This window comes from Oncorhynchus mykiss, chromosome 29 (genome assembly GCF_057628025.1).
Source record: "Oncorhynchus mykiss isolate SJ-2025 chromosome 29, ASM5762802v1, whole genome shotgun sequence".
In the NCBI taxonomy this organism is placed as follows: domain Eukaryota; kingdom Metazoa; phylum Chordata; class Actinopteri; order Salmoniformes; family Salmonidae; genus Oncorhynchus; species Oncorhynchus mykiss.
Window position 1 is genome coordinate 13,253,235 of NC_143050.1, and position 23,387 is coordinate 13,276,621.

The 23,387-nt window shown below is 45.7% G+C and overlaps 1 protein-coding gene across 1 annotated transcript in view; it reads right to left on the reverse strand.

The window, feature by feature from the left end:
• Positions 1-1,351: 1,351 nt before the first annotated feature.
• LOC110510170 (short transient receptor potential channel 5) overlaps positions 1,352-23,387 on the reverse strand; it is a 39,797-nt gene continuing 17,761 nt past the window's right edge. Inside the window, exons 5-12 of the mRNA XM_036968037.2 lie at positions 19,393-19,729; positions 19,010-19,149; positions 16,949-17,271; positions 16,013-16,208; positions 13,973-14,182; positions 9,516-9,557; positions 7,880-7,969; positions 1,352-5,041 (exon numbers count right to left, since the gene is read on the reverse strand). Of these exons, the coding sequence (XP_036823932.1) occupies positions 4,085-5,041; positions 7,880-7,969; positions 9,516-9,557; positions 13,973-14,182; positions 16,013-16,208; positions 16,949-17,271; positions 19,010-19,149; positions 19,393-19,729 (2,295 nt within the window). The 3' untranslated portion in view covers positions 1,352-4,084. The remainder of the gene's footprint in view (positions 5,042-7,879; positions 7,970-9,515; positions 9,558-13,972; positions 14,183-16,012; positions 16,209-16,948; positions 17,272-19,009; positions 19,150-19,392; positions 19,730-23,387) is intronic.

Here is a 23,387-nt window from a genome sequence, read left to right on the forward strand (position 1 = left end):
TGTGACTAACTGGGGGAGGGTCAAAAGTAACAGTCAGTATCTGGTGTGGCCACCAGCTGCATTAAGTACCTCATGAACTACATCAGATTTGCAATTTCTTGCTGTGAGATGTTACCCCACTCTTCCACCTAGGCACCTGAAAGTTCACAGACATTTCTGGGGGGAATGCCCTCACCCACTAACAGGTCACAGACGTGCTCAATGGGATTGAGATCCGGGCTCTTTGCTGGTCATGGCAGAACAATGACATTCCTGTCTTGCAGGATATCACGAACAGAACAGGCAGTATGGCTGGTGGCATTGTCATGCTGGAGGGTCATGTCAGGATGAGTCAGCAGGAAGGGTACCACATGAGGATGTCTTCCCTGTAATGCACAGCATTGATAGCCAGCAATGACAACAAGCTCAGTCTGATGATGCTGTGACACACCGCCCCAGACCATGATGGACCCTCCACCTCCAAATCGATCCCGCTCCAGAGTACAGCCCTCGGTGTAACACTCATTCTTTTGACGATAAACTCGAATCCAACCACCGAGACTGGTGAGACAAAACCACGACTCGTCAGTGAAGAGCACTTTTTGCCAGTCCTGTCTGGTTCGGCGACGGTGGGGTTGTGCCCATAGGCAACGTTGTTGCCGGTGATGTCTGGTGAGGACCTGCCTTACTACAAGCCCTCAGTCCAGACTCTCTCAGCCTGTCCGTCCTGTAGCGCTGTCTTAGGCGTCTCACAGTACGGACATTGCAATTTATTGCTCTGGCCACATCTGCAGTCCTCATGCTTCCTTCACACCTAAGGCATGTTCACGCAGATGAACAGGGACTCTGGGTATCTTTCTTTTGGTGTTTTTCAGTCAATAGAAGGGCCTCTAGTTGTTCTAAGCTTTCATAACTGTGACCTTAATTGCCTACTGTCTGTAAGCTGTTAGTGTCTTAACGAGCGTTCCACAGGTTCATTGTTTATGGTTCATTGAACAAGCATGGGAAACCGTGTTTAAACCATTTATGATATGAAGTCATTTGGATTTTTACAAATTCTTTGAAAGACAGGGTCTTTTTTTGCTGAGTTTATTAAAGATTATAGTCATATTTATCAGTCATTAAGATATTTGGGCTTGCTGAGCTGCAAGTTCTATGATGTAAACTCGGATACAAGAGGAATTTCATTTTTACGTATTGTCCAACAAGTGTTAAGGCCATGATTGTTTAATTTAAACCTTTAAATTATTCAAATATCTAATCTTAACTTTGTGTTTGCTTTTATAGCACTCACTGTGTCAGGGCTAATTTAGCATTTCAGCATGTTTTTCTAGATTCAGAACCTAAAACAATATTTATCAAGAAAATGGTATTAGGTGTAGCACAACACATATTTTAATAGTTTAAGCATGTTGCAGAACAGTGATTCAAGTATTGACAAATGTATCTTAAGGGAGTTAGCCATTAGTGACCGAAGTTACTGACTGAGTTGACAACAGCTACTCAAAACAGACATATTTTTGCCTCCAAGATCAATAGAAGAAAAAAAAAACATTTGTAAAATATGGAAAATTATTAATTTAAATCCCCAATTAAAAACAAACGTTCTATTAGATCTTTTAGCACTCTGACGGAGTTTGTTTTACAGATTTGACAAATTGCATATTTTCTACTTTTATTCAAGTGGTATACACAGTAGCAATATAGTTTCTCCTAAGTTGCTTTATGATTCTAAAACCTAATTAAAATGAACATATTTGAACCATAGACTGAGTTGTCTAAAGCCACATTTTTTGGGGGGGGCATATCAGATTTTAATCTGTTTTTCCTGAAGTCTGAACAGTCAAAAGCCACATGGAATCAGACATTTCAAGCCACATTTCAGCATAGGTGGTTTGAAGTCATAAATCTGATTCCTGGGCATGCGACGGTCAAATCTGATTTATTTGCCCTGAAGTGTTTTTTAGACTTTTGACATATCTTGTTACTTGCTAGCTCCTCTGACTGGTTGACAAGAACATGACGTGGTAGCTAACTAGCTTAATTGTTTACAAACAAATTAGTGAATGTACTACAACGCTGAACAGCTGCCTAGCTTGCTAGTTTACTGCTGTGGCTAGCCAAAAAGGACTTGTTTTGAAAGTTGGCTCGTCTCATCCTTTGAGGCTTCTACTAAGCTAACATATGTAATTGTTTTAAGATGGTCATACCATGGATCATAAACCTATTTGATAAAATATTGAATTTAGCCTTTACCACTATAGCTCATAGAATTGAATAACACTTTTATAAATGGCAACTACCTCCATACTTCCATTTAATTTGTATGGGTTACCTTGTCTTGTAGCAATACCTGTAATCAGGAGATGGTATAGCTAACCCTGATCATTTCTGATTCATTTTGAGTTTTTTAGGAGTCACAGTTTTGAGAAAAATATTCCTTAATCAGAGGGCTATTGCAAGAAACAAAATTTTCAACACTTTTGTGGGGAGTTAGACATTTTGATCCTACAGGACTGCGGCATTTCCTGGCACAGAGCCTGACAGGGAAATTAACAATACTAAAAATATTTTTACAAATTACAAAAAATGTTTTCCTTTATCAAATTCACCTATAAAATAAAGTTTCCCTGCCGGACAAGGATTGTCCCCAACTTTCAAGAATCTTTTAACTAACCTGATTAAGCTTATCTACCAGCTTCTTATTAGAATCAGGTGCACTTGATTAGGACTGGAGGGAACATTTACCATAAACAGGGTTGGAGAGCCCTGCTTTAGAGAAGTCATTTGGTTCGATGATGGTATCTGAGGGCCAGGACCCTGGACAGCACACAAGACCGATGTTGCTGCTACCCTTCCTGTCATAATCAGCACCATGGAGAGTGCTAGCTCACTGGTACTCAGGCAGTTTTGTTCACTGAGCTTGGCTGTGTTTACACAGGCAGCCAAATTCTGATCTTTCCCAATTATGGGCAAAATAGCTGATCGAATTGGTCAAAAGATCAAATGCAATTACTAAACTGTTCATTTTGAATTGATGGGATGGTACATTATCTAAGGTGAGTCCTGAATACTGCAACTAGCGAATGCATTGAGTTGTCACTAATAGCCCAGAGTATAGCTATTTCAACATTTTGGACAGTTCAGTCTTGGAATCCTAGTTCTCTGAAGAATCAGTCAAATATGGTTTAATATATTTGAATAGATAACACTTAATCTAATTATCAAATAAAAATGTGTATTTGTATACAAGCTTGTTTTCAACAACTATGAAACATTGTTTGCGTAGGGGTCCTCTGCCAAATTGATCTTGAGTATTATAATTCATAACCATCTTGTCCAAAGTAAATGAGACTATAAATAAACACATTAAAACTATGGATAAATAAACCTACCCCTACTAATATCATGCATTTCCTGTCTCAATAACCAAAAATGGGTAGTGGCTTATTTCCAAGAAACTATAGAAAAAGAGACCTTTCATGGAAAAACAGAGGACAGTAATTCTTAGTTAATTGTCCAAAAACAACTAGAATATTGAACCTGAAATAAACATATTCCACCATGATATTAACCATCCATGTTTAGGTTATGATGTACCAAAAGGAACACACTACTGTATAGAGGACATCTGGCATTTGTATGTGGCACACTACCTGGCAAAACAGTCTGCTAAAAGACAATAGAAATACTTGCAACAAGAGATTAAACATATTTGTAAGAGAGTAGAAGTTTGGACAATGGTAATAGCTGACCTGTGTACATGACCCCCTTATCTCAGTGATAATTTGATAGGTAAAATAGAATTAACTGGGCCGAAACTGTATGAGAACACGTGTTGAGAGAGGATAGTGAACTTACAATCCGCAAACAAAGATCTAAGCATCACAGGTAGGTGGCAGTATGCAAACGTAGTTATATTGCAAGAAATAACGTTATTTTTTTTTTTCATTATATGTTTAGAATCTTCCTATGATATCTTTGAGAAAATTAGTCCTGGGTTTTGAATACTTGTGTCAGACACTTTTTTTCTCTGTCCTCAGCAGTGTGACCTGAACATATTGTAGTTTGCTGTCCTACATTATTCTGGGGGTGGCGGGTGACTCTAAAGCTGTGTGGTGATGGAGTCCTGCTCAGCCCACCACTCTGAAGAGTCCAGCTCATCACAAGGTCCTATCCAGGACTCATACATGTCCTCACTAGAGCCCAGGAGGACAGCCTGGGAGCTGGAGGCCCTGATGCTGGAGGCCCTGATGCCAGAAGCACAGTGCAGGGGTGGCAGGGAGAGGCCCGTGGGCGGTAGGGAGTGACCCGGGGTCGGCAGAGAGGGGCCTGGGGGCGGCAGGGAGAGGCTCGGGGGCCGTAGGAGCAGGCTGTCACTCCCGTTAGCCTGCTGGGGTGGGGCCTGGGTAGGGGCTTGGGCCTGGGTAGGGGCCTGGGCCTGGGTAGGGGCCTGGGGTAGCTCTTTCAGGTTCACCCCCAGCCGGTCCAGGTGGAACTGGCTGTATGTAACCTGGGGATCGGGGGCGATATGGACGTCCGGCCAGGTTGTGGGCTGATGAAGTAGGCCATCTGAGATGCTGTAGGTGGGCTGGTGCATGCAGGGAGGAGGGGCCCTGTGCTCTGGGACGTGTCCGTTCATGCGGGAGAAGAGCAGACCCAGCCGCCTGATGGAGTCTCTCTTGGACTTGGAGAAGCGCTGCAGCTGGCCACCAGTGCGGCTGAACACAGCAAATGAAGGGGAGGAGGAGGAGAACCGCAGCCCGTTGCACTTTGGTTTGTTGTCCACTGGCCCCTCCACCCCTGACATGGACTTAAAGAGGGCAGAGACACTGAATCCAGAGTCCTTGCTCTTCCTCTCAGCGGTTGACATGCTGAAGGACACCCCCTTGGCCCCTTGGTCCCTGGACTGACCCTGTCCGGCCCCTCCCTCCCCCTCATTGTTGGCCTCGTCCTGCTGAGTGGCCTCACTGCTGGATGAATAGGTTCTCCGCGGGGGCTTCCTGTTCCCCAGCAGATCCAACACCTCATAGCGGAAACTGGAGATGTCCTGCTTCAGCTCCTACAGATCAGTTAAGAGGGGGATAGAGAGGATGGACAGACCAGTTAAGAGGGGGATAGAGAGGATGGACAGACCAGTTAAGAGGATGGACAGATCAGTTAAGAGGGGGATAGAGAGGATGGACAGAAAAGTTAAGAGGGGGATAGAGGATGGACAGAACAGTTAAGAGGGGGATATAGAGGATGGACAACAGTTAAGAGGGGGATATAGAGGATGGACAGATCAGTTAAGAGGGAGATAGAGAGGATGGACAGAACAGTTAAGAGGGGGATAGAGAGGATGGACAGAACAGTTAAGAGGGGGATAGAGAGGATGGACAGAACAGTTAAGAGGGGGATAGAGAGGATGGACAGAACAGTTAAGAGGGGGATAGAGAGGATGGACAGACCAGTTAAGAGGGGGATAGAGAGGATGGACAGACCATTTAAGAGGGGGATAGAGATGATGGACAGAACAGTTAAGAGGGGGATAGAGAGGATGGACAGACCATTTAAGAGGGGGATAGAGATGATGGACAGAACAGTTAAGAGGGGGATAGAGAGGATGGACAGACCAGTTAAGAGGGGGATAGAGAGGATGGACAGACCAGTTAAGAGGATGGACAGAACAGTTAAGAGGGGGATAGAGAGGATGGACAGATCAGTTAAGAGGATGGACAGAACAGTTAAGAGGGGGATAGAGAGGATGGACAGAACAGTTAAGAGGGGGATAGAGAGGATGGACAGACCAGTTAAGAGGATGGACAGATCAGTTAAGAGGGGGATATAGAGGATGGACAGAACAGTTAAGACGGGGATAGAGAGGATGGACAGATCAGTTAAGAGGATGGACAGAACAGTTAAGAGGATGGACAGATCAGTTAAGAGGATGGACAGAACAGTTAAGACGGGGATAGAGAGGATGGACAGATCAGTTAAGAGGATGGACAGAACAGTTAAGAGGATGGACAGATCAGTTAAGACGGGGATAGAGAGGATGGACAGATCAGTTAAGAGGATGGACAGAACAGTTAAGACGGGGATAGAGAGGATGGACAGAACAGTTAAGAGGATGGACAGATCAGTTAAGAGGATGGACAGATCAGTTAAGAGGATGGACAGATCAGTTAAGAGGATGGACAGAACAGTTAAGAGGATAGACAGAACAGTTTAGAGGATGGACAGAACAGTTAAGAGGATGGACAGATCAGTTAAGAGGATGGACAGAACAGTTAAGAGGATGGACAGATCAGTTAAGAGGATGGACAGATCAGTTAAGAGGATGGACAGATCAGTTAAGAGGATGGACAGATCAGTTAAGAGGATGGACAGAACAGTTAAGACGGGGATAGAGAGGATGGACAGATCAGTTAAGAGGATGGACAGATCAGTTAAGAGGATGGACAGAACAGTTAAGACGGGGATAGAGAGGATGGACAGATCAGTTAAGAGGATGGACAGAACAGTTAAGAGGATGGACAGATCAGTTAAGAGGATGGACATATCAGTTAAGAGGGGGATAGAGAGGATGGACAGAACAGTTAAGAGGGGGATAGAGAGGATGGACAGAACAGTTAAGACGGGGATAGAGAGGATGGACAGAACAGTTAAGAGGATGGACAGAACAGTTAAGAGGATGGACAGATCAGTTAAGAGGATGGACAGATCAGTTAAGAGGATGGACAGATCAGTTAAGAGGGGGATAGAGAGGATGGACAGAACAGTTAAGAGGGGGATAGAGAGGATGGACAGAACAGTTAAGACGGGGATAGAGAGGATGGACAGAACAGTTAAGAGGATGGACAGAACAGTTAAGAGGATGGACAGATCAGTTAAGAGGATGGACAGATCAGTTAAGAGGGGGATATAGAGGATGGACAGAACAGTTAAGAGGGGATATAGAGGATGGACAGACCAGTTAAGAGGGGGATAGAGAGGATGGACAGAACAGTTAAGACGGGGATAGAGAGGATGGACAGATCAGTTAAGAGGATGGACAGAACAGTTAAGAGGATGGACAGATCAGTTAAGACGGGGATAGAGAGGATGGACAGATCAGTTAAGAGGATGGACAGAACAGTTAAGACGGGGATAGAGAGGATGGACAGAACAGTTAAGAGGATGGACAGATCAGTTAAGAGGATGGACAGATCAGTTAAGAGGATGGACAGAACAGTTAAGAGGATAGACAGAACAGTTAAGAGGATGGACAGAACAGTTAAGAGGATGTACAGATCAGTTAAGAGGATGGACAGATCAGTTAAGAGGATGGACAGATCAGTTAAGAGGATGGACAGAACAGTTAAGAGGATGGACAGATCAGTTAAGAGGATGGACAGATCAGTTAAGAGGATGGACAGATCAGTTAAGAGGATGGACAGATCAGTTAAGAGGATGGACAGATCAGTTAAGAGGATGGACAGAACAGTTAAGACGGGGATAGAGAGGATGGACAGACCAGTTAAGAGGATGGACAGATCAGTTAAGAGGGGGATAGAGAGGATGGACAGAACAGTTAAGAGGGGGATAGAGAGGATGGACAGACCAGTTAAGAGGGGGATATAGAGGATGGACAGACCAGTTAAGAGGATGGACAGAGCAGTTAAGAGGGGGATAGAGAGGATGGACAGAACAGTTAAGACGGGGATAGAGAGGATGGACAGAACAGTTAAGAGGGGGATAGAGAGGATGGACAGAACAGTTAAGACGGGGATAGAGAGGATGGACAGAACAGTTAAGAGGGGGATAGAGAGGATATAGAGATCCACAATGAGGGACAGTTAGATATTGTTCTATGACTATGGTATAAAGGCACATTTTGTGGATGAATGTTTAAATAGGAAACTTCTGAGAAACCTACCTTAAAATTCTCCTCAGTCAGTCCCTCGTCTGTCTTAGCACTGCGGATCATGGCTGCTACATGCCTCTTTACCAGGTTCCTGATCACCTCCTGCACATAGGGGTGGCAGGGTAGCCTAGTGGTTAGAGCGTTGGACTAGTAACCGTTCAAAGTTCAAACCCCCGAGCTGACAAGGTACAAATCTGTCATTCTGCCCCTGAACAGGTAGTTAATCCACTGTTCCTAGGCCAGTTAACCCACTGTTCCTAGACCAGTTAACCCACTGTTCCTAGACCAGTTAACCCACTGTTCCTAGACCAGTTAACCCACTGTTCCTAGACCAGTTAACCCACTGTTCCTAGACCAGTTAACCCACTGTTCCTAGACCAGTTAACCCACTGTTCATGGACCAGTTAACCCACTGTTCCTAGACCAGTTAACCCACTGTTCCTAGACCAGTTAACCCACTGTTCCTAGACCAGTTAACCCACTGTTCCTAGACCAGTTAACCCACTGTTCATGGACCAGTTAACCCACTGTTCCTAGGCCGACATTGAAAATAAGAATTTGTTCTGACTTGCCTAGTTAAATATAAATAAATAGACCATTACATACTCTACTACATTATGTAATGAATGATGAAGTTATGGGCATATTTAACAAATTAGCATCTTGTAAGCTATTTTTCTAGACTTGTACCTCCCTAAGGAGGAAATGATCTGAGATGTGGGTAAAGGAGCTCTTCCTTCCTTACATGCATACATTTGCATTCTGGGTTTAACAAGGAAACACTGTTTAGGCATATTCAGACATTGTTATTAGCTTGAGGTGAAAATCTGGACGGGCATAACTTTGCATTCATTTGCATGTTCAGGAGACAAATTACCAATCAAGCCGGACTCTTTATTTTACAGGTGGATTATTTTGCGAATAAACAAATCCATTACATTTTTTTGTGGAGGAGGATATTTGTGGAGGTGCTTGTATATTTAATCTAACAATCTACACTATGGAAGGGTAAGAAACACGCATAACACTCAACTCAACACATTGCCTCAGAGCACCCCTTTCTCTGACAGGCTCTGCCTTATTGCCCAATCTCATTCATTTGGAGCGGCAGCTGTATTCCTTGATGAAGTAGGTTCATTGGACAGCGCAGCCTCCAGTCAAAGCATTTAAGTCTGGTTTAGTCTGCTTGGTATTAGAAGTCAGTGGGGGAGCCCCAGCAGCACAAGGCCCCGGCTGGGGGAAGGGAAGGAGAGGAGGGACGCCAAAGGTGGGGCTAATTGCAATTACTGAGGCGAGGACAGACTGACAAGTGCAGGGGGGATAATATATTCTGTCCTACCCTGCTGCACGGTCAACAGTGTAATATATAATGTCTCCCACTCTGCTACATGGTCAACAGTGTAACATATTCTAATAAACATGTGCAGCACAAATGTTTGGTACAGTATATTAATGTCAGGGATCTGGCTCAATAAGAGGTGTTTGTGAGAGATGTGTAAACAAATCAAATCAAATGTATTTATGTAGCCCTTCTTACATCAGCTGATATCTCAAAGTGCTGTACAGAAACCCAGCCTAAAACCCCAAACAGCAAGCAATGCAGGTGTAAAAGCTCTTGTCCGTGGTTGTTATGATAGCAGACGGTTACCTGATAGTGCTGGTTCTGAATCAGGTTGTCAGCATGACGCTCCTAGAACCACATGAAAAGCAGAAGAATCGAATGACTTGATGAATTGTTGTTATGCAGAATTTCTATCAACAGCACAGATATATCAGTATCACTGTACAGGTCTCTCTGCATGTTACAGTTGTACTGGGAGAGTGACTTAAATAAACATGTTCTGAACCGTGCTTAAAGACCTAAGGAATTTCTATACATACAGAGCATTAGGAAAGTATTCAGACCCCTTGACTTTTTCCACATTTTGTTACATTACAGGCTTATTCTAAAATGGATTATTAGTGTTTTCCCTCATCAATCGACACACAATAACCCATAACGACGAAGCAAAAACAGGTTTTTAGACATTACTGCAAATGTATTTAAAATAAAAAACAAATATCACATTTACATAAGTATTCAGACCCTTTACTTTGTTGAAGCACATTTGACAGTGATTACAGCTTTGAGTCCTCTTTGGTATGACGCTACAAGCTTGGCACATTTGTATTTGGGGGGTTTCTCCCATTCTTCTCTGCAGATCCTCTCAAGCTCTGTCAGGTTGGATGGGGAGCGTCGCTGCACAGCTATTTTCAGGTCTCTCCAGAGATGTTCGATCGGATTCAAGTCCGGGCTCTGGCAGGGCCACTCAAGGACATTCAGAGACTTGTCTCAAAGCCACTCCTGCGTTGTCTTGGCTGTGTGCTTAGGGATGTTGTCCTGTTGGAAGGTGATCCTTTGCCCCAGTCTGAGGTCCTGACCACTCTGGAGCAGGTTTCGTCAAGGATCTCTCTGTACTTTGCGCCGTTCATCTTTCCCTCGATCCTGACTAGTCTCCCAGTCCCTGCCGCTGAAAAAAATCCCAACAGCATGATGCGGCCACCACCATGCTTCACTGTAGGGAGGGTGCCAGGTTTCCTCCAGACGTGACACTTGGCATTCAGGCCAAAGAGTTCAATCTTGGTCTCATCAGACCAGAGAATCTTGTTCCTCATGGTCTGAGAGTCTTTTAGGTGCCTTTTGGCAAACTACAAGCGTGCTGTCATGTTGTCACGCCCTGATCTGTTTCACCTGTCCTTGTGATTGTCTCCACCCCCTCCAAGTGTCGCTTATTTTCCCCAGTGTATTTAACCCTGTGTTTCCTGTCTCTCTGTGCCAGTGTATTTACCCCTGTGTTTCCTGTCTCTCTGTGCCAGTGTATTTAACCCTGTGTTTCCTGTCTCTCTGTGCCAGTGTATTTAACCCTGTGTTTCCTGTCTCTCTGTGCCAGTGTATTTAACCCTGTGTTTCCTGTCTCTCTGTGCCAGTTCGTCTTGTTTGGTTAGTCAAGTCAACCCGTGTGTTTTTCCAATACTCCTTTGGCTATTCTCCTTTTTCTAGTCCTACCGGTTTCCACCCTTGCCTGTTTCTGGACTCTCTACCCGCCTGCCTGACTATTCTGCCTGCCTTGACCAGGAGCCTGTCTGCCACTCTGTACCTCCTGGACTCTGATCTGGTTTTGACCTTTTGCCTGTCCACGACCATTCTCTTGCCAACCCCTTTGGATTGTTAAACATTGTAAGACTCCAACCATCTCCCTTCTGGGTCTGCATGTGGGTCTCGCCTTGTGCCTTGATACATGTGCCTTATACTGAGGAGTGGCTTCCATAAAGGCCTGATTGGTGGAGTGCTACAGACATGGTTGTCCTTCTGGAAGGTTCTCCCATCACCGCAGAGGAACTCTGGAGCTCTGTCAGAGTGACCATTGGGTTCTTGGTCACCTCCCTGACCAAGGCCCTTCTCCCCCGATTGCTCAGTTTGGCCGGGCGGGCCAGCTCTAGGAAGAGTCTTGGTGGTTCCAAACTTCTTCTATTTAAGAATGATGGAGGCCACTGTGTTCTTGGGGAACTTCAATGCTGCAGACATTTTTTTGATACCCTTCCCCAGATCTGTGCCTCGACACAATCCTGTCTCAAAGCTCTTCGACCTCATGGCTTGGTTTTTGCTCTGACATGCACTGTCAACTGTGGGACCTTATATAGACAGGTGTGTGCCTTTCTAAATCATGTCCAATCAATTGAATTTACCACAGGTGGACTCCAATCAAGTTGTAGAAACATCTCAAGGTTGATCAATGGAAACAGAATGCACCTGAACTAAAACTAAAAACTAATTTCATCCATTTTAGAATAAGCCTGTAACGTAACAAAATGTGGAAAAAGTCCAAGGGTATGAATACTTTCCAAATGCTCTGTGCATTGCCTTCATAATCAGCTGTAGGAAAGGTTTGCATTAATATGGAGTGGGCTCAAATTGCACAATGTATATATTTTAGAGCAATGAAAAAGACATGAGCCATTAGCAGTAAATGAATTAAATGACCACCACAGTTTTACATGTATTTCATGGCTTATCCTCCTCTGTCCTGTTAGATGCACCCATACAAGGATAATTTCTGTCTTTTCTTCCGCTATATTTTCTCCTCTTCAACCATACTGCTGATCTAAAGGGTGCATATGCCTTATTATCTTATATCCCTATACATGTGTCTTTTTTTTATTAACTTTTTCACCTTTATTTAACCAGGTAGGCTAGTTGAGAACAAGTTGTCATTTGCAACTGCAACCTGGCCAAGATAAAGCATAGCAGTTCCGACACATACAACAACACAGAGTTACACATGGAATGAAAAAAGCATAGTCAATAATACAGTAGAAAAAAAGAAAACAAAGTCTATATACAGTGAGTGCAAATGAGGTCAAATAAGAGAGTTAAGGCAATAAATAGGCCATGGTGGCAAAGTAATTACAATATGGCAATTAAACACTGGAATGGTAGATGTGCAAAAGATGGATGTGCAAGTAGAGATACTGTGGTGCAAAAAGAGCAAAATAAATAAATACAGTATGGGAATGAGGTAGATAGATGGGCTGTATACAGATGGGCTATGAACAGGTGCAGTGATGTGTGAGCTGCCCTGACAGCTGGTTCTTAAAGCTAGTGAGGGAGATGGGAATCTCCAGCTTCAGTGATTTTTGCAGTTCGTTCCAGTCAGTGGCAGCAGAGAACTGGAAGGAAAGCCGACCAAAGGAGGAATTAGCTTTGGGGGTGACCAGTGAGATATACCTGCTGGAGCGCGTGCTATGAGTGGGTGCTGCTATGGTGACCAGTGAGCTGAGATAAGGCGGGGCTTTACCTAGTGGTGAGTAGTGTGTGTTGGAGGCTATTTTATAGATGACATCACGTAGGATGGTCAGTTTTACGAGGGTATGTTTGGCAGCATGAGTGAAGGAAGCTTTGTTGCGAAATAGGAAGCCGATTATAGATTTAATTTTGGATTGGAGATGCTTATTAATGTGAGTCTGGAAGGAGAGTTTACAGTCTATCCAGAAACCTAGGTATTTGTAGTTATCCACGTATTCTAAGTCAGAGCCGTCCAGAGTAGTGATGCTGGATGGGGGGGCAGGTGCGGGCAATGATCGGTTGAATAGCATGCATTTAGTTTTATTTGTGTTTAAGAGCAGTTGGAGGCCACGGAAGGAGAGTTGTATGGCATTGAAGCTCGTCTGGAGGTTAGTTAACACATTGTCCAAAGAAGTGCCAGAAGTATACAGAATGGTGTCGTCTGCATAGAGGTGGATCAGAGAATCACCAGCAGCAAGAGCGACATCATTGATGTTTACAGGGAAGAGAGTCGGCCCGAGAATTGAACCCTGTGGCACCCCCATAGAGACTGCCAGAGGTCCGGACAACAGGCCCTCCAATTTGACACACTGAGCTCTATCAGAGAAGTAGCTGTTGAACCAGGCGAGGCAATCATTTGAGAAACCAAGGCTGTTGAGTCTGCCAATAAGAATGTGGTGATTGACAGAGTCGAAAGCCTTGGCCAGGTCGATGAATACAGCTGCACAGTAATGTCTCTTATCGATGGCGGTTATGATATCATTAAGGACCTTGAGCGTGGCTGAGTTTGTGTCTGTTGTGTTTGATTGGTTGAAGGCAATGTGCCTGTGTTTTAGCAGGATTGTGGAGTAGAGCAGTAGAACAGTAGACTATGAGAACAGTAGAACAGGCAATTGCTGCTAGCAGAGGAGAGAAGTTCAGCTGAATGGGAAACGTCCAGGGAATTGGGAGCATGAGGCAGGGTTGCTTGGCAACATGTGCCTGCTCACTTCAGCTGGAAGCTGGACAACCAGGATATACAGCCCTTAGTCAGTAACATCCCAGCTGGGCCAAACACTGCCAGCCCCAACGCTATTCTAAAGCTCTCCATGACATTTACAGGCAAGGATCCTGTTTGGATGTTATATGGAAATAGAAGAACAGGACATTGATGAGTACTAAACCGATCACATGAAAGAGAGTGAACATGAACATCCTTCTCTGACATGACACAGCCAAAGGAGACTGCCTGGTGAAATGTGGTGAACGTGTCTACTATGTTGACAGGTTTGTACATGTTTTACCGTGAACTCCTTTAAGTTCTCGTGTTTCCTCAGGTCGTCAGGGCTGGGCTGGTCCCCTCCACACAGGCGGTTGTACGTCCACACACACAGGTACCACACTGACTTGGGGCTGGGGACGATGTTGAAGGGCGGAGGGAGAGTTCCTCCCTCGTCGAAATAACTCATCCACAGCTTGGTACGGGCAAACTTCCATTCAATGTCCGCATGGTCCTGTACAAGGGCATTTAGATATTAAAGGAGGCTGAGGATTCACTAGTAGAATTGAAACTCTTAAATCCTATTCAGTCACCGTTATTATCACAGAGTGATGACTACCCACTTAACAGCAGGGCTAAAATACTTGTTTCCTCATCCTGTACTTACATCCTGTCTCCCCTTCCATAGATGTGCCTCAGGCAATGAGCTGTTGTCTGAGTGGAGGGGTGAGGGTTTGGTTGGTTGATCAAAGTGTCTGTGTTTGTGTGTGTGTGTGCGTGCGTGCGTGCGTGGTGTGTGTGTGTGTGTGTGTGCGTGCGTGCGTGCGTGCGTGCGGTGTGCGTGGTGTGTGTGTGTGTGCGTGCGTGCGTGCGTGCGGTGTGTGTGTGGTGTGGTGCGTGCGTGCGTGCGTGCATGCGTGCGTGCGTGTGTGTGTGTGTGTGCGCGCGTGCGTGCGTGCGTGCGTGCGTGCGGTGTGTGTGTGTGTGTGTGTGTGTGTGTGTGTGGTGTGTGTGGTGTGTGCGTGCGTGCGTGCGTGCGTGCATGCGTGGTGTGTGTGTGTGTGCGCGCGTGCGTGCGTGCGTGCGTGCGGTGTGTGTGTGTGTGGTGTGTGTGGTGTGTGCGTGCGTGCGTGCGTGCGTGCGTGGTGTACTTAGGTTTTTTCCCACAGCTCCCAAGGGGGGTGATACATGGGCGGAAGGCCTCTATCCTCATCTTACATAAAGCTCTGGCAGAAAGGTTACATGGAGGAAATGTCTCTGTGTGATGCAGCACCAGAAAAATACAGACTCTCTGAGGTGAAAACTCACCTTCAATAAAACCTTCATGATCTACAATATATTTTATGACAATTACTCATCTGGTACTTATTCCTGCAGAGAGTGAGAGACGCTTTGCATAACTTCTTGGAGATCAACTGCAAGACACGCTCAGCATGCAGCAGAAGCACTGATCATTATTGGGGGTTTTTTGCATACCAAAGTCTTTACCCATAAGCACCAGCAAGAACTCCACAAAAAAAAGATGGCCACCCCACTGGGCGAGGACGTCAATTCAATGTCTATTCCACATTGGTTCAACATAATTTCATTAAGATGCCGTGTAAACAACGCTGATTCAACCAGAGTGTAACCAGTGGGATGTGAGTTCCCATAATGATTCAACCAGAGTGTAACCAGTGGGATGTGAGTTCCCATAATGATTCAACCAGAGTGTAACCAGTAGGATGTGAGTTCCCATAATGATTCAACCAGAGTGTAACCAGTAGGATGTGAGTTCCCATAATGATTCAACCAGAGTGTAACCAGTGGGATGTGAGTTCCCATAATGATTCAACCAGAGTGTAACCAGTAGGATGTGAGTTCCCATAATGATTCAACCAGAGTGTAACCAGTAGGATGTGAGTTCCCATAATGATTCAACCAGAGTGTAACCAGTAGGATGTGAGTTCCCATAATGATTCAACCAGAGTGTAACCAGTGGGATGTGAGTTCCCATAATGATTCAACCAGAGTGTAACCAGTGGGATGTGAGTTCCCATAATGATTCAACCAGAGTGTAACCAGTGGGATGTGAGTTCCCATAATGATTCAACCAGAGTGTAACCTGTGGGATGTGAGTTCCCATAATGATTCAACCAGAGTGTAACCAGTGGGATGTGAGTTCCCATAATGATTCAACCAGAGTGTAACCAGTGGGATGTGAGTTCCCATAATGATTCAACCAGAGTGTAACCAGTGGGATGTGAGTTCCCATAATAAAGGAGCTAGCAGACATCTGTGTGTGTGTGTGTGTGTGTGTGTGTGTGTGTGTGTGTGTGTGTGTGTGTGTGTCTCTCTGACTCACAGCGATGAGCTGATAGGAATTATTCATCATGGCGATGAGCATGTTGAGCAGCACCACCAGGGAGATAACGTTGTAGGTACCGAACATGGTGGCTCCCACAAACTCTGTAAACTCATGGCGTGCCTTCACGTTGGTCACGTACAGGTTGAGCAGGCCGAATATGGACCAGAACAGGGACTGCAGCGTCTCAAACAGCCTGGGGAAGAACACCATACAGAGACAGACTTTCTTTGAGTTTTGTGTTTTTCTACAAAACCCTTTATTTGGACTTTGATGAGCCAGAAACGATTACCATAGTCCTGTAAGCTGCAAATGCAGCGTTGCCAACCAAGAGCAAGGATTAGAAAGCCAGACAGCAGAAGCCTTTGAATCCTAAACTGATATTTTGCATTACAGTAACTCAATGAACCTCTAAAACCTCCCAAAACAGATGGAGGCGAGAGACACAAACGGCTCATTCTCCAGAATGACTCAGGGGCTGCAGGAAGAAAATGAGATTTAGTACACTGCAGTATATTTGATTCATTACGGGAGAGGGAGAGGATTATGTGTATACTGTTAGTTTCTCTGTGAAACATCGGGACAAATGAAAAGGGCTTTTCTATTGTAATAGGTATTGGAGTATAATACCCTGTTTTGTACCTGCCACCCTCCTCCTGCTCCTCTTCCCAAACACTTCTGTCTATTTACATCTCTTCGTATTCTCCTCCTCCTCTCTCAATTTCCTCTCTCAACCCTCCTCCCTCTACCCTCCTTACTTTACCCTGCCTTCTACTTCTTCCCTCCCTTCCTTGTCTCAGAATGTACTGGTCCCATCCATCTCTCTATACACCCTTCTTTCTGTTTATCCAAACCCCTCCTTTTGTCATTACACAGTATCTGCCTTTCTCCGTTCTCATTTCCCCAGGACAAAGGGTCTCAGATGAGATGACTCACGTAGAGAAGGCGTTGTTCTGCTTCTCACAGCGGATCCCCTTGCAGTTGTTGGGCTCGTCCGAGGCCTTGGTCTCGTAGTAGAAGTACAGCTGGTTGAGCCCGTTGGCGAAGGCCAGCAGCACCAGGCAGTAGATGAAGAGGAACTTGAGGATGTCCAGCAACATGCGTCCCAGGGAGATCTGCAGAGGTCCCAGGTGGGAGTTGGCTGTGAACAGGGAGATGAGGCGCAGGGAGCTGAAGATGTTGGCGATAGCAAACAGGGCCTCGGCTATCAGCGTTGGGTGCCACATCTCCCACTCCTCCCGCGGCCGAGAGCTGTTGTACTGTTGTGGAGACAAGAGAGAGAGAGAGATAGAGAGCTGTTGTACTGTTGTGGGGACAAGAGAGAGAGAGCTGTTGTACTGTTATGGAGACAAGAGAGTGAGAGAGAGAGAGAGAGAGAGAGAGAGCTGCTGTACTGTTCTGGAGACAAGAGAGAGAGAGAGAGGACTGTTGTACTGTTGTGGGGACGAGAGAGAGAGAGAGCTGCGGTACAGTTGTGGAGACAAGAGAGAGAGAGCTGTTGTACTGTTGTGGAGATGAGAGAGAGAGAGCTGTTGTACTGTTGTGGAGACGAGAGAGAGAGAGAGAGTTGTGTTACTGTTATGGAGACAAGAGAGAGAGAGAGAGAGCTGTTATACTGTTGTGGGGATGAGAGAGAGAGAGAGAGAGAGAGAGAGAGAGAGAGAGAGCTGTTGTACTGTTGTGGAGACAAGAGAGAGAGAGAGAGAGAGAGAGCTGTTGTACTATTGTGGAGACAAGAGAGAGAGAGAGCTGCTGTACTGTTGTGGAGACAAGAGAGAGAGAGAGAGAGAGCTGCTGTACTGTTGTGGAGACAAGAGAGAGAGAGAGCTGCTGTACTGTTGTGGAGACAAGAGAGAGAGAGCTGTTGTACTGTTGTGGAGACAAGAGAGAGAGAGAGAGAGAGAGAGCTGTTGTACTGTTATGGAGACAAGAGAGAGAGAACTGTTGTACTGTTGTGGAGACAAGAGAGAGAGAGAGAGAGAGATGTTGTACTATTGTGGAGACGAGAGAGAGAGAGAGAGAGAGGGGGGGAGAGAGAGAGAGCTGCTGTTCTGTTGTGGAGACGAGAGAGAGAGCTGTTGTACTGTTGTGGAGACAAGAGAGAGAGAGAGAGAGAGAGCTGCTGTACTGTTCTGGAGACGAGAGAGAGAGAGAGAGAGAGAGAGAGAGAGAGAGAGAGAGAGAGAGAGAGAGAGAGAGAGAGAGGGAGAGAGAGAGAGAGCTGCTGTACTGTTGTGGAGACAAGAGAGCGAGAGAGAGAGCTGTTGTACTGTTGTGGGGACGAGAGAGAGAGAGACAGAGAGAGAGAGAGAGCTGAGGTACTGATGTGGAGACGAGAGAGAGAGCTGTTGTACTGTTGTGGAGACAAGAGAGAGAGAGAGAGAGCTGCTGTACTATTGTGGAGACGAGAGAGAGAGTGAGAGAGAGAGAGAGAGAGAGAGAGACAAAGAGAGAGAGAGAGACAAAGAGAGAGAGAGAGACAAAGAGAGAGAGGGAGAGAGAGACAAGGAGAGAGAGAGAGAGAGACAAAGAGAGAGAGAGAGACAAAGAGAGAGAGGGAGAGAGAGACAAGGAGAGAGAGAGAGAGAGAGAGAGAGAGACAAAGAGAGAGAGAGAGACAAAGAGAGAGAGGGAGACAAAGAGAGAGAGGGAGAGAGACAAGGAGAGAGAGAGAGAGAGAGAGAGAGAGAGAGAGAAAGAGAGAAAGAGAGAGAGAAAGAGAGAGAGAGAGACAAAGAGAGAGAGAGAGACAAAGAGAGAGAGGGAGAGAGAGACAAGGAGAGAGAGAGAGAAAGAGAGAAAGAGAGAGAGAAAGAGAGAGAGAGAGAGAGAGATGCTGTTCTGTTGTGGAGACAAGAGAGAGGCAGAGAGAGTACTGTTAGCTACATGTCAGAAGGCCACGGTTATGTTGGAATGTGTACGTTGGCAAGAATAAATAGACAGGAATTTCTTAACCCTCACAATAGCATCAACTCATCTTGAAAAAAAGACACGTACCTTGAAGTAAGCAACTAGTTTTAGTGAGATAGTGGCCAAGTAGAGAGAGTTCATGGCAAAGTCCATCAGGTTCCACCAGTCATGGACGTACTCAGTGAAGCCGCCGTCCCACATCTCCTTTATCTCAGCCCAGATGAAGCCTGAAGGGCAGACAGGTGTCCGTCAGTAAGACATGTGACAATGCACACTGCAATTAATGGCACCTGTCACAATAGTTTTACAGTGTAAACGTATAACTAGTCCAAATCAGAAACAGATTAATTCAGCATTGAATTGTTCAATATCCACCCAATTACAAGTTAGAACCTACTAGAGTGGTATCTAACGATAAAGTTAGCTCTCCCAAGTCACCTTTTCGCCCCCCACCCCATCCCTCTGCTCACCCAGCACCCAGGGAAGGATCATCCACTCCACCACGGTGGGTGGTGGGCCCTGGACGTGCAGGTCTGTTCTCACGATGTGCTGGGAGGCCAGGAGGAGGAGGAAAAGGAAAGTCAGGTAGGAGGCTGTGTGGCAGATGAACTTGATGAAGGGCTTCTTGATGAAGAGGCCCAGGGCACTCCTAGGGGCCAGCAGGTAGACCAGGGAGAAGATGGGGAAGAGCAGGCCGATGGTAAAGCAGGTGACCAGCTTAACCGCCCAGTGGTGTCTGCGCCACCCAGGGAAACCGTCGTACCACAGGGTGGCCAGGAGCTGCTGGCAGTTTGGCTGGGACACAAACTGGAGAGGAAGACAGTGACAGATACAGGAAAAAGATCCATAAGGGAAATCAAAACAAAAGTATCAGACTGAGCCAGTGTTGTACAGAGTGATAGTACATCCAACCATCAAGAATTTCCTAAAATCTAATACAATAGAAGCATGCCGGGGTGGAGATCGTACATATCTTTAATATGCTTCTGCCACGTAGTGCTTCAGAGGCGATGTGTACTACGTAAAGTCCCAGGCTCTCGGCAACTTTCCTGCAGTAAAACTAACTTCCCTGTGTTAGTCCCTGGAGCTAACGTCCCACATATGACCTCTGACCTTGACACAGAACAGAAAAAAAGGGGGCGGAGGTTGGGCTGCCTTCTGAGAATTCATAGGCGAGTAAACTCCCACTGCCAACGTGCAATCATTGGAAAATAAAATGGATAACCTACAATCAAGATTATACTATCAACGGGACATTAAAAACTGCAATATCTTATGTTTCATAGAGCCGTGGCTGAACGACGACACAGATAATATAGAGCTGGAGGGATTTTCCATGTACCGGCAGGACAGAGAAGCTACGTCTAGTAAGACGAGGGGCGGGGGAGTGTGTCTATTTGTCAATAACAGCTGGTGTGCGATGTCTAATAATAAAGATGTCTCTAGGTATTGCTCGCCTGAGGTAGAGTACCTTATGATAAGCTGTAGACCACACTATCTAAGAAGAGTCTTCTCATCTATATTATTCGTAGCCGTCTATTTACCACCACACACCAATGCTAGCACTAAGACCAGACTCAACAAGATGTATAAGTCCATAAGCAAACAAGAAAATGCTCAACCAGAAGCAGCACTCTTAGTGGCCGGGGACTTTAATGCAGGCAAACTTAAATCAGTTTTACCTAATTTCTATCAGCATGTCACATGTGCAACCAGAGGAAAAAAACTCTTGACCACCTTCACTCCACACACAGAGATTTGGTGAATCTGACCAATTTGGTGAATCTGACCATAATTCAAGCTTCCTGATTTCTGCTTACAAGCAAAAACTAAAGCAAGAAGTACCAGTGACTCGCTCAATACGGAAGTGGTCAGATGATGCGGATGCTACACTACAGAACTGTTTTGCTAGCACAGACTGGAATATGTTCCGGGATTCATCAAATGGCATTGGAGTATAGCACCTCAGTCATCGGCTTCATCAATAAGTGCATCAGCGACGTCGTCCCCACAGTGACCGTACGTACATATCCCAACCAGAAGCCATGGATTACAGACCACATCCGCATCAAGCTAAGCTAATCAGGACGCTTATAAGAAATCCATCTATTCCCTCAGACGAACCATTAAACAAGCAAAGCGTCAATACAGGATTAAGATTGAATCCTACTACACTGGCTTTGATGCTGGTCAGATGTGGCAGGGCTTGAAAACTATTACGGACTACACAGGGAAACCCAGCTGCGAGTTAACCAGTGATGCGAGCCTACCAGCGAGCAAAATGCCTTCTATGCTCGCTTCGAGGCAAGCAACACTGAAGCATGCACGAGAGCACCAGCTGTTCTGGACGACTGTGTGATAGCGCTCTAGGTAGCCGATGTGAGCAAGACCTTTAAACAGGTTAACATTCACAAAGCCACAGGGCCAGATGGATTACCAGGACCTGTACTCAAAGCATTCGCAGATCAACTGGCAAGTGTCTTCACTGACATTTTCAACCTCTCCCTGACCGAATCTGTGATACCTACATGTTTCAAGCAGACCACCATAGTCCCTGTGCCCAAGAAAGCGAAGATAACCTGCCTAAATGATTACCGCCCCGTAGCACTCATGTCGGTAGCCATGAAGTGCTTTGAAAGGCTGGTCATGGCTCACATCAACAGCATCCTCCCAGATACCCTAGACCCACTCCAATTCACATACCGCTCCAAAGATCCACAGATGACGCAACCTCAATCGCACTCCACACTGTCCTTTCCCACCTGGACAAAAGGAACACCTAATGCGAGAATGCTGTTCATTGACTACAACTCAGCGTTCAACACCATAGTGCCCATGAAGCTCATCACTAAGCTAAGGACCCTGGGACTAATCACCTCCCTCCCTCCGCAACTGGATACTGGACTTCCTGACGGGCCGCCCCCAGGTGGTAAGGGTAGGCAACAACATGTCTAATACGCTGATCCTCAACACTAGGGTGTGTGCTTAGTCCCCTCCTGTACTCCCTGTTCAAACATGACTCCAACACCATCATTAAGTTTGCTGACGACACAACAGTAGTAGGCCTGATCACCAACAATGATGAGACTGTATGGAGGAGGTCAGAGACCTGGCTGTGTGGTGCCAGGACAACAACCTCTCCCTCAATGTGAGCAAGACAAAAGAGCTGATCATGGACTATAGGAAAAGGCGGGACAAAACAGGCCCCCATTAACATTGATGGGACTGTAGTGGAGCGGGTCGAGAGTTTCAAGTTCCTTGGTGTCCACATCACCAACTAACTATCATGGTCCAAACACACCAAGACAGTCATGAAGACGGCACGACAAAATGTTTCCCCCTCAGGAGACTGAAAAGACTTGGCATGCGTCCCCAGATCCTCAAAGGGTTCTACAACTGCACCATCGAGAGCATCTTGACCGGTTGCATCACCGTCTGGTATGCTAACTGCTCGGCATTTGACCGTAAGGCGCTACAGAGGGTAGTGCGTACAGTCCAGAGGAAAGCCAAAAACATTGTCAAAGACTCCAGTCACCCAAGTTATAGACTGTTCTCTCTGCCGCACGGCAAGCGGTACTGGAGCGCCAAGTCTAGGTCTAAAAGGCTCCTTAACAGCTTCTAACCCCAAGCCATAAGACTGTTGAACAATTAATCAAATGGCCATCCGGACTGTTTACATTGACCTCCCCTCCCCCTTTGTTTTAACACTGCTGCTACTTGCTGTTTATTATCTATGCATGGTCACTTCCTCCCTACCTACATGTACAAATTCCTCATCTAACCTGTACCCCCACACATTGACTCGGTACTGGTACCCCCTTGTATATAGCCTCGCTATTGTTACTTTATTGTGTTACTTTTTATAATTTTTGACTTTAGTTTATTAGGTAAATATTTTCTTAACTCTTTCTTGAACTGCACTGTTGGTTAAGGGCTTGTAAGTAAGCATTTCACGGTAAGGTGAATGTTGTGTTCGGTGCATATGACAAATAAAGTTTGATTTGATTGTGGATGCATAGGGATGTGGGACCAACGACCCGATTTGAACGACTTTACTAACTGTGGCATGCTGGGTAACCAGTCCCAGCAGAGCAGCTGATTCTTTCAAGCCCAAACAGTAGTTCCCCCTCCTCCCAAGTGTGTATGTATATTGGATGCACATGCTGAATTCAACTAGTTTAACCCTGCTGTCCTCCCACCGCCCCCATGCCCCCCGACTTCTCCCTGACAACCAGGCACTCAACTCCCACGTGAATGTGCTGTCCTTCATCTCTGACCATCTACCTCTAGAATGATTGCTGTTTTGAATAAGGTAACTTTAACCAACCATAAGATGTCCGAATGCTGACTGAACTGAGAGTGTTGCTGACTGTAGTGGTCTAAGGATGAAGGATGAAAGAGCTGTAGCCTATTTGCTGACCGAGGCATGATTATTCTACCTGGCCTTTTCCCCAGTGTGGTTGGT